Below are 12,171 nucleotides of genomic sequence, written 5' to 3'. Positions count from 1 at the left end.
TGTAACTACCAATTGGACACCACAAAATTGTGGAGAAAAAGGGGTAAAAAAAGAAAAAGAAAATGAAGAGGCAGATAATGTATTACCTGGAGTGTCACTAGTAAGATCTAACAAACACACACACACACACACACACACACCTCTCTACCCCGTTCTCCCCTTATCTTCCCCAGCCAGGAGGAGCAGCCGCATTGATTGATTCAATATTGAAAATAGTCTGTCAGTGCGTTTTGGAGAGGGTACTCATCTGAAAATGAATGGCTGCAACGCCTCAGCGCCGCTAATTAGACTAAAGACACAGACAAAAGCCCCTAGCTTCCTGCTCCTCTCTGCTCTCATAGAGCAAGGAAGTCCCATTGGGATGACCAGCACTGCTCCAAGACAGCCCACCTTGATCCATTGCTGCCCACAAACAAACACACCAAGTCGGTGTTCCAAATGGCACCATATTACCTACACAGTGCACTGTTTTTGAGAGCACTATATAGGGGATAGGGTGCGAAGTCCCTGTTGGCCATACTGTATATACCACACCGCATTCACTTTGCCTGAAGGCATAGGCCCGGTTTAATTTAATCTAGCTCTATTGTAACTCCTTCCCCAAGCTTCTACACCCTGGACAGGTCTGAGCCGGTGTCCCAAACCTCAGCTTGAATCACCCCATCTAGTGCCACTGATTTGATGTATTCAGAACTAGCACGGCTGATTCCAATTATACAGGTTTGATTGGTTGACCAACTGAAGGTGTGCTTAGGAGAGGTTTGGGAAACGATCGCCGATAAGCACTATAGTGAAAAGGGGATCTATCCTGACCACAGACACACATACACAACTGGGGTAAGTGTTACCTGGTCGGCGACGGCGCGGGCCAGTTTGTCCATCCTGGAGCCTGCCTCTGCAATCTTCTTGGCGGCGTTGATGACATCAGAGGAGTTCTTCAGGGGCCCTTTGCCTCTGGTGTGGAACACAGGGAAACATGACTTAAGTTCTAGTATGTTTAAAGTTAAAGTTTATTATTATTATTATTATTATTAGTATGTTTAAAGTAAAGTTTATTTACCAAATGCAGACAGCAAACACTCTCTGAAATACTTGATATTAACAGAATAAAAGGTCCATTTTATATTCACAAGATACATTGCCACAAATAAATAATGCATAAGATAAAAACGCCAGTAAGAATCTTCCTAAAACTTTAAAAAGATAACAATGCTCCAAAAACACCCAAAACGTGGGACGCAACTAGATGCGTTCTTCTCAGATCATGGTGCTCTATCATTAGTAGCTGACAGCTGTCAACATAGGTCTTTCTCAAAGATCATCAGTACTGGTACCAGTCTGTTTCTGCTGGCTTGCCAACTCCTTATGGAATTGTCTTGACAATAACAGCAATGGAGTTGGCAAGGCTACAACAGATCTGGTAACAGGTTAGATTGGATCTAGCCCTAAGTTTTATCAGATCAAGCGTTAACCGGCGATAGCAGTCACTCTCCTAGTTGATGTTTTAGCGGTGTCGGAACTGCATTGGAGCCGACAAATTGGTGAGCAGCTGCTCTTGCTAAAGCGGATCTGATTGAATAGAGCCCTTAGCCTACAGTTTAACCAAATATGGTATTGGCAAATATGGTATGGCAAATATGGTACTCTACAGATATAGATTGGCAGATGTAGTTTTCTAGTTGTAGGATGACATGCTGAAAAAACAGATATAAAACAGTAGTCACTTACAGTTGACGTCGGAAGTTTACATACACTTAGGTTGGAGTCATTAAAACTAGTTTTTCAACCACTCCACAAACTTCTTGTTCACAAACTATAGTTTTGTGCATGACACAAGTCATTTTTCAAACAATTGTTTACAGACAGATTATTTCATTTATAATTCACTGTATCACAATTCCAGTCGGTCAGAAGTTGACTGCCTTTAAACAGCTTGGAAAATTCCAGAAAATGATGTCATGGCTTTAGAAGCTTCTGCTAATTGATATCATTTGAGTCAATTGGAGGTGTACCTGTGGATGTACTTCAAGGCCTACCTTCAAACTCAGTGCCTCTTCGCTTGACATCATGGGAAAATCAAAAGAAATCAGCCAAGACCTCAGAAGAAAAATTGTAGACCGCCACAAGTTTGGTTCATCCTTGGGAGCAATTTCCAAGCGCCTGAAGGTACCACGTTCATCTGTACAAACAATAGTACGCTCAGGAAGGAGACGCGTTCTGTCTCCTAGATATGAACGTACTTTGGTGCGAAAAGAGCAAATCAATCCCAGAAAAACAGCAAAGGACTTTGTGAAGATGGTGGAGGAAACAGGTACAAAAGTATCTATATCCACAGTAAAACGAGTCCTATATCGACATAACCTGAAAGGCCGCACAGCAAGGAAGAAGCCACTGCTCCAAAACCACCATAAAAAAGCCAGACTACGGTTTGCAACTGCACATGGGGACAAAGATCATACTTTTTAGAGAAATGTCCTCTGGTCTGATGAAACAAAAATAGAACTGTTTGGCCATAATGATCATCGTTATGTTTGGAGGAAAAAGGGTGAGGCAAGCTGAAGAACACTATCCCAACCATGAAGCACGGTGGTGGCAGCATCATGTTGTGGGGGTGTTTTGCTGTAGAAGGGACTGGTGCACTTCGCAAAATAGATGGCAATACTTCCGAAGTTGTGGGAAAATAGCTTAAGGACAACAAAGTCAAGGTATTGGAGTGGCCGTCACAAAGCCCCGACCTCAATCCTATGGAAAATTTGTGGACAGAACTGAAAAAGGATGTGCGAGCAAGGAGGCCTACAAACCTGACTCAGTTACACCAGCTCTGTCAGGAGGAATGGGCCAAAATTCACGCAACTTATTGTGGGAAGCTTGTGGAAGGCTACCCGAAACGTTTTACCCAAGTTAAACAATTTAAAGGCAATGCTACCAGATACTAATTGTAAACTTCTGACCCACTGGGAATGTGATGAAAGAAAATAAAAGCTGAAATAAATCATTCTCTCTACTATTATTCTGACATTTGACATTCTTAAAATAAAGTGCTGATCCTTACTGACCTAAGACAGGGAATTTTTACTAGGATTAAATGTCGGGAATTTTGAAAAACTGAGTTTAAATGTATTTGGCTAAGGTGTATGTAAACTTCCGACTTCAACTGTGTATTGGCTGACATCACGGTAATTGGGCATTTGTGAATCCATGCATGATGTGTCATTGGCTGCATCTCAAACCCAATTCCTCATATAATGCACTACGTTTGAGAAGGGCCCATGGAGATCTGGTCAAAAGTATCCCACTATATAGGGAATAGGTTGCCATTTGGTTATCAAAGTTGCATGGCAACATTATATTCGCCAATTCCACAAATGCCGCCACAAGGGTCACTTGACTAAAGTCAGTGCAATCATCACCACCACACCACATCCATAAGAGTTAACCATTATGACATTGCATGGATGCATCCCAAATAGTGTTTTGGTCAAACGTAGTGTGCTATATGGGGAATAGAATGCCATTTGGGAAGCCTTTCCCTTTTTGAGCTCTGCAGAGCTCGCATATTCTGTCCACTGAATCATAGTGCCATACCTTGGAATAGGAACATTGGGTTCAGCACAGGGCTATGACATGATATACAGATGGTGGGGGCTCGGAGACAAGCTGTTGCCCTCCAAAGAACATCCACACTGTAAACAGTACACAGGATCACAATCATCCTGGTTTGGCTACATTCTATTCTGTCTAACTCAATGGGAATAAAATACTGTTGGATCTCTGTTAATCTACAGAAAAACAATGTGTAATGGCAGGTAGCTGCTGCTGGTCTACACAGCCTAATCCCAGCCCACACCTGTTATCCTAACCAATAGCAGGACCTGGATTTCGATTTGTTCCAGCCTAGCCACTAAAGCACTTGATTCATCCAATCAAAGGCTCGTTATTTGTTGAATCATGTGGGTATGATTTGATTTAGTGTTGGGCTGTGACAAAAAGCCCCGAACAGCCTGTAGCGAAGTGAGTTGCCTGTGTGTGGTTGCTGATCCTACCCATACCGATACTAGTCACACTCATAACTAGTAATACTTCAATTCAAATTAATGCACAAAGGACAAATTAGCATGGCTAGGAACTGGGAACAACAGAACATGGCAAACCATTAACACAACAAAGGAGATTTGCGAAGGTAAGGGACATATAAAATACTAAACTGAGCAAAAATATAAACAACGTGAAAGTTGTTGGTTCCATTTTTCATGAGCTGAAATTAAAGGCCCCGGAAATGTTCTGTACTCACAAAAAGCTTATTTCTGTAAAATGTTTTTGTTTGTTTACATCCCTGTCAGTGAGCATTTCTCATTTGCCACACTAAATGTTCAGTTTTGTCACACAACACAATGGCACAGATGTCTCAAGTTTTGAGGGCGCGTGCTGATTGCAGGAATGCCCACCAGAGCTGTTGCCAGAGATTGAATGTTCATTTCTCTACCATAAGCCAACTCGAATGTAGTTTTAGAGAAATGTAATTTTAGAGAATTTGGCAGTATATCCAACTGGCCTCACAACTGCAGACAATGTCTATGGCGTCGTGTGAGTGAGCGGTTTGATGATGTCAACTTTGTAAACAGAGTGCCCCATGGTGGCGGTGGGATTATGGTATGGGAAGGTATAAACTACGGACAACGAACACAATTTTATCGATGGCAATTTGAATGCACAGAGATACCACGATGACATCTTGAGGCCCATTGTCATGTCATTCATCCGCCGCCATCACCTCATGTTCCAGCACGGCCCCATGCACGGCCCCATGTCGCAAGGATCTGCACACAAATCCTGAATGCTGAAAATGTCCCAGTTCTTCCATGGCCTGCATACTTAACAGACATTTCACACTTCGCATCGCCATTGAAGAGAACAACATTCCACGACAGCCTGATCGACTATGTGAAGGAGACGTGTCACGCTGCATGAGGTGAATGGTGGTCTCACCAGATAGGGACAGGTTTCCTGATCCACGCCCCCTACCTTTTTTTTAAATATAAGGTATCTGTGACCAACAGATGCATACAGTATCTTTATTACCAGTCATGTGAAATCCATAGATTAGGGCCTAATGAATTTATTTCAATGGACAGATTTCCTTATATGAACTGTAACTCAGTAAAATCTTAGAAATTGTTGCATGTTGCATTTATATTTTGTTTTAGGATAATGTACATATAACTACAGTCTGGTTTGGCAATTTATCAGTTCAACTCGAATCTCAAATTGCCCGTCTGATACAAACCGCCAATGAAGGTCATGGGTGTGAGGCAACATCCCTCCCTGCAGACTATTTCTGAACAGACCGTTTATCAGACAAGTGCAGAAAATACATTTCAGATCCCTCCCAGATCCCTCCTCTGGTATCAGCTCCTCCCCTCAGGCAGATGCTATAGGGCCCCTACAGGTACAGATATAAGCACACCTTCATTCCCATGTCCATCAAATACCTAAACGGCAATATGCAAAGCTGAGCTGTGTTAGTATGCCACTGACAGAATAAGGGAATATGCAAAGTATTATGTATGTGGCTATATGAGAAGTGTATGATGATAAGGGCAACGTGCAATGTATGTATTATGTTAAGTGTGTAATGTACATGTGTGTATTTTGTATACAGCAGTACTGTGTGTTTAGGACAATTTTCCCCTTCGGACATTAAAGTTCATCCTATCCTATCCTACATAATAAACCAATTCTATTGAGCAAAACCAAACATTACTTTACTGTTGCCAGGCTGCCATCTTGATTGACCCCAGGGGTGTATTCATTTTCCCAATTCTGTTGCAAAATGTTTTCTTTTGCAAAACCTTTTAGCAACATAAACTGTTTACTCCAAACGGATAATGTTTTTCAACGAAAACTAGAGTTTCTATTAAATTCATGTCAGTCCCTCCCGGGTTTCGATCTGTTTGCTTCCTTTTGGTACTTCAATGGTAAACGGTTTCCATTGCAAGACTTAATGAATGATTTACGGGCACACTCAAATATAGCGGACATGGTATTGTTATGCATCATTTGCAAATGGCCACTGGTCCACCCATAACAAAACTGTTGACTTGAATGGTGACACCCATTCTAGTAATTCTACATTATTATTATTATTATTATTACATTGACATTCATAAGGAATACCAGTCACTTCAATTAGGTTCTCTTTAGCCACATTGTTACTGTACCTGGTGAAGTCCGTCATCTCCATCATGATCATGCACATCTGCTTGGCAAGGACAATGATGTCGTTGCCATTGTCGTCCCACTTGGCCACTTCGGCGTCCAGCTTGCACTTCTCCTGCCGGAAGCTCTCCACCTGCTCGGCGATCTTCGCCTTCTCCTCCTGAGGCAGCTGGGCCATGATGGCCTGAGAGGGGTAGGAGGAGGAAGATGTAGAGGAAGGTGAGTAGGGGAGTCAAAAAGAGAGGATGAGTAGTGAAACAAACAGGAGCAAGAGAAGGAGTGGAGAGAGAGAGAGAGAAGGAATAATCAAACAATTTAACACGGGCAGTGAAAAGGCTAACTTTGATACAACAAACACTGAAGATTAAGCATCAATTGATCTTAAAATATTTAGCGGGCTGCCACTTTGAGGATATATTCCTTAGTATACTCAACGAGAATAGATATAAGCGTTTGACTTTGCCCTTCTGAAAGACTTCCGAGTAAAGTTATAACCTTGGTGATTAATCAACCAGCGCTCCCAAAACCCATTGACATCTTATACTCGTGAAGAGAAAAATCCATTCCTCTGCTCATTTTGCTATGAGAATACATTTTGCTCTCTTGCCATAGCCATTCGAGGCAAGTCTGAGATGGCATACATTTCTAAGCAAGGTCACCAGCACAGTAGAGGGTCCGATATTATTTGTGAGATAAATGTCTAATTACTTTACTTCTTATACCAGTCAATGAATAATGTATTTGTTCAACGTTCTGAGGTGAGTGCAGGGGAGAAGAGTAAGTCGGGCTCTATTAGGTTTGTAATATTGATCCAAAACAGAGAAGGAAAGGAAAGATGAAGTATCCATTGCATGGTTGATATTGTTCTTAACCTCTTGAGCTTATGGCTGAATACTGCCCCCTTTGGAGGAAGTGCGTGCCCATAGTAAACTGAAAATATTTTTTTCCAAAATTGCTAATATATGCATATAATAATTATTATTGAATAGAAAACACTCTAAAGTTTCTAAAACCGTTTAAATTATGTCTGTATGTAAAGCAGAACTCTCAGGGCAGCCTTTCTCCCAAACTCTCTCTTGTCAAGAGAAAAGTTGGGTCAACTTTGATGTCATCGCCCCCACCCTTCCCAGGCAGCTACCGATCTGGGAACAGTATGTATTTGTTCAGCGCGATGTCTGCTTTCAATTGGCACGTTCATTGTTTGAATTTCACGCGCCCTCATCCTTTGGCGGGCGAAAATGCCCGGGTCACTCTCAAATACATGCACTCTATTGCGCGCGGCCGATTTGGGGAACGTTCTTTTCCAAGAGACACCAGTTGAAGCCGGTTCGTTTGTTCGCGATGATCATTGTTTTACATGATAAAAACATCATTTTGCTCGATTCTGCACTTAGTTTGAGCAGTTTAGTCGACATATAATATGTAATTTTGAAGTTTTGATGCGCAAGAGTGCGGGACCAGAAGGAGCAGAAGTTATTTTGGGTGCATTTCAGCTGAAGCTGTTAGCATATGCTAATACAAAGACGCACAACTTGAAACCAAACGATGTATTGGGTAAGTATGACTCCTTCTACGTCTTCTGATCGAAGAACATCAAAGGTAAGGGAATATTTATGTGGTTATTTGGGGTTTCTGTGGACTCCAAACGTAGAGGAGACACTGCTAATATCTGAGCGCCGTCTCATAGCATAGACTAGTGAACGAATTCTGTAACGTTAAAAATAAATGTAACACAGCGGTTGTATTGAGAAGAAGTGTATCTTTGTAACTATATGTAGAACATGTATATTTAGTCATGTTTATTGCTTGTTATCTGACGTTATCTGTCGGAGCTATCATAATTTCTCCGGACATTTTGAGTAGCATTTTTTGAAATGTCGTCATTGTAAACAGAGATTTATGGATATTAATGGCATATTATTGAAAAAAAAAAATGTACTGTGTAACATGTAATATTACTGTCATCTGATGAAGATTTTCAAAAGGTTAGTGAATTATTTATTTTTTAATCCTACTTTTAAATTTTATATTTTCTGGGACAAAATGGCCGCCGCTTGCCTTTTGTTTCGGTGGTGGTCTAATATAAATGTGTGCTATGTTTTCGCCGTAAAACATTTTAGAAATCTGACTTGCTGGGTAGATGAACAAGGTGTTTATCTTTCATTTGAGCTATTGGACTTGTTAATGTGTGGAGGTTAAATATTTCTAAGAATATTTTTTTGCATTTTGCGTTATGCTAATGAGCTTGAGCCGTAGTCACGATCCCGGATCCGGGATGGGTAGCATCAAGAGGTTTTAACCTCGCCCTTCCTATACTGCAAAAAGTGAAAATCTAAGCAAGCCTAAATATGTATATATTGAGTAATAATTCACTTAAAATGTGTTTTTGTTCTTACCAAGCTAAATTATCTAACATTATTGGCAGATAATTGTGCTTATTTTGAACCTAAAAAAGGCAGATTGTTCGGTTAGGCTTAATACAAGTAATTTATCTTATTTCTGTAACGGTTTTCGTTGGTGGAAGGAGAGGAGGACCAAAATGCAGCGTGGTACGTATCCATAATACCATTTAATCAAGAATGAATACAAAAGAACAAGAGAATAAATGAAAACCCAAACAGTCCTGTATGGTGCAAACACTGAAACGGAAAATAATCACCCACAACTCAAAATTGGAGAACAGGCTACCTAAGTATGGCTCTCAATCAGAGACAACGATAGACAGCTGCCTCTGATTGAGAACCATACCAGGCCAAACACATAGAAACAGAAAACCTAGACCTACAACATAGAATACCCACCCACATCACACCCTGACCAAACTAAAAATAGAAACATACAAAGCAATCTACGGTCAGGGCGTGACAATTTCAAGATATTTTGATATTTTACCTTAAGACAAAATATCTTGAAAAAAATCTTGAAATAAGATAAATGACATATGCTTAATGCTTAGTTTTGCTTATTTTAACCAAACAATATGCCACTGACGTTAGATAATTTAGCTTGGTAAGAAAAAAATAAAACATTTAGGTGAATTATCACTCAATATAAGATATTTAGGTTTGCTTACATTTCAATTTTTATAGTGTACAGTAAACTCTATGCTTAATGATTTCCTACTCCGTCCTTTCCTCGATTTCTCAGCTCCCTCTCAAAGCTCATTGGAGGAGATGTGAGGTAGGGACCCCGGAAGCAAGGTTTTCCATGCACAGCCTATAAACTCTCGCCATAACACGTAAACTGTCTTTATAAGCATCAGTGGTCTCATTAAGAAATAACTCCCCCCCCCCCACTCTGCCTCTTTTTCTCTCCTCTCCCCTCTCTCCTCCGTCTGTTTTGTCTGTCTACATCCCATCCCACATTTCTTTCACAGCAAAGCTGGTGTGTGGGGGTGACCGGCAGGATGAGCTCAGCGTGACCGTGTATCACCTTTCACCCATGGAGGTGTGAGGAAGAGAATAACAACGACCAATGACTCGTCTTCCTCTCATAAAGTACCTCAGAACGGAAGGAAAGAGAGCATGAGAGAGGCAAAACTGTTTTAGGTGCAATCAGACACTGCTCTCTCAATCACACAGCACCAGATGTCACCCTACTGATCACTCCCTCTCTACAGTCTCGGAGACAGATATTATACTTTTGTCAGTGCTGCCCAAGTGGAACCATTTCACCACTGGAGCCTTGCTGGTTTCAGTTTCAGAGCAAGCTGGACCAGGGCTCTTTCTCAATGAGTATTTTCTTGATGCCTTGTGTCCTCTCTCTCCTCACAAGGTTCTTAAACCGCATCGGTGGAGAAGATCCAAGGACCTTCACCTCGGACCCTCTCCTCCAATGGGATTAGAGGAGGCAAGGAGAGAGGACATGAGGCAAGGAGTCAAGGAGAAAAGAATTGGGCAAGTGCCCATGTTTAGATGCCTCAGGCTGGCGTTTGAGTAGTGGTTTAAAACAGTGGTTCTCAAACCTCTCCTTGGGGACCCGCAGCCGTTCTATGTACGTATTTATTGTATTTAACCTTTATTTAACTAGGCAATTCAGGTAAGAACAAATTCTTATTTACAATGATGGACTACCAAAAGGCAAAGGGCCTCCTGCGGGGGAAGGGGGGCTGGGATTCAAAACAAAAAATAAATAAAATATAAATATAGGACAAAACACACATCACGACAAGAGAGACAACACCACATAAAGAGAGGCCTAAGACAACAACATAGTAAGGCAGCAACACACAACGACACAGCATGGTAGCAACACAACATGACAACAACGTGGTAGCAACACAACATGGTAGCAGCACAAAACATGGTACAAACATTATTGGGCACCGACAACTGCACAAAGGGCAAGAAGGTAGAGACAGCAATACATCACACAAAGCAGCCACAACTGTCAGTAAGAGTGTCCGTGATTGAGTCTTTGAATGAAGAGATTGAAATCAAACTGTCCAGTTTGAGTGTTTGTTGCAGCTCGTTCCAGTCGCTAGCTGCAGCGAATTGAAAAGAGGAGCGACCCAGGGATGTGTGTGCTTTGGGGACCTTTAACAGAATGTGACTGTCAGAACGGGTGTTGTATGTGGAGGATGAGGGCTGCAGTTGGTATCTCAGATAGGGGAGAGTGAGGCCAAAGAGGGTTTTATAAATCAGCATCAACCAGTGGGTCTTGCGACGGGTCTACAGAGATGTCCAGTTTACATAGTAGCATAGAGTGTAGTGATGTGTCCTATAAGGAGCATTGGTGGGAAATCTAATGAAATAAAACAATATTTAAAATAATTATTTAACCTTTATTTAACTAGGCAAGTCAGTTATCATCATCTGCACATCTATCACTCCAGTGTTCATTTGCTGAATTGTAATTACTTCGCTACTATGGCCTATTTATTGCCTTACCTCCTTTATCAATTGTTATTGACTGTACTTTTGTTTATCCCATGTGTAACTCTGTGTTGTTGTTGTTTTTTGCACTGCTTTGCTTTATCTTGACCAGGTCGCAGTTGTAAATGAGAACTTGTTCTCAACTGGCCTACCTGGTTAAATAAAGGCGTCTCGTCCAGTGTTGCCAACTTAGCGAGCATTCAGACCCCTCTAGCGACACATTTTCAAAAATCAACTAGCGATAAATCTAGTGGCTTCCTCTGGTGTTATTGGAGACTGTTGGAGACTCTGACGTGATAGCACGTATCGTTCTTACTCTTCTCAACGAGCAGCGGGAGCTGCCGGGGGGCCTCCTTCCCATCCCAAAGCACTCACAGTCGGCCCAGTCCTCACGCAGCAGTCCCTCCCAGATGTTCACCCCTCCGCGTCCAGACTGCAAATGAATCGAGCATGCGGGAAGCCGCCGCTGGCTGATCCCGCCCTGGCTTACATTCAGGGCGGGATATAAATGTAAAATGTTCTTTGTCTAAAATAAATCACTGCACAAAAATAAATCACTGCATTTGACTCACACAGCCAGTCTAAACTGTTCACTCAAAAATACAGAAAGGAGTGGGAATCACACCCTGAATTCAAAGGCTGGTTGAAGCCGTTTATTGGAGATGATACACGGGCATACTGCCTGTATTGTAAGGCTGATTTCTACACCAAACTTAGTGATGTAAAAAACACATGACAACTCAAAAACATACTCAAAATGAAAAGCCGTATAACAGTTCCACCCAAAACAAGCTGCCAATTATGGTTAAAAAATGTACTCTGCAAAAAAGGCTGAGGCCACCATGGCATTAGTTATCGCTGAACACACTTCCATGCTGGCATGTGATTACATTGGAGAAGCATGTAGAGCTGCTTTCTCAGACTCCACTGCTGCTGCCCACTTCAAAAGGCACAGGACAAAGTGCACAGAAATGATTAATGGTGTTCTAGCACCATACAAAAATGTTGGTCGCAGATGTGGGTGACCAGTGTTTCAGCCTGCTCCACGATGAGTCCACGGATGTAAGGTACTTTAGTGACA

General features: G+C 41.7%; 1 protein-coding gene across 3 annotated transcripts in view; it reads right to left on the bottom strand.

Annotated features, from left to right (window-relative positions):
* The window catches only part of LOC112261424 (catenin alpha-2), a 700,693-nt gene that overhangs the window by 13,164 nt on the left and 675,358 nt on the right, over positions 1-12,171 (bottom strand). For all 3 annotated transcript variants that reach the window (XM_042329775.1, XM_042329776.1, XM_042329777.1), the window contains 2 exons: positions 6,219-6,400; positions 849-954 (listed from right to left, as the gene is read on the bottom strand). In XM_042329775.1, the coding sequence (XP_042185709.1) occupies positions 849-954; positions 6,219-6,400 (288 nt within the window). The remainder of the gene's footprint in view (positions 1-848; positions 955-6,218; positions 6,401-12,171) is intronic.

The sequence above is a fragment of the Oncorhynchus tshawytscha genome, linkage group LG11 (assembly GCF_018296145.1).
Source record: "Oncorhynchus tshawytscha isolate Ot180627B linkage group LG11, Otsh_v2.0, whole genome shotgun sequence".
In the NCBI taxonomy this organism is placed as follows: Eukaryota; Metazoa; Chordata; class Actinopteri; order Salmoniformes; family Salmonidae; genus Oncorhynchus; species Oncorhynchus tshawytscha.
Note: the sequence above shows the minus strand (reverse complement) of the source record. Positions and strands in the feature narration are given on the sequence as shown.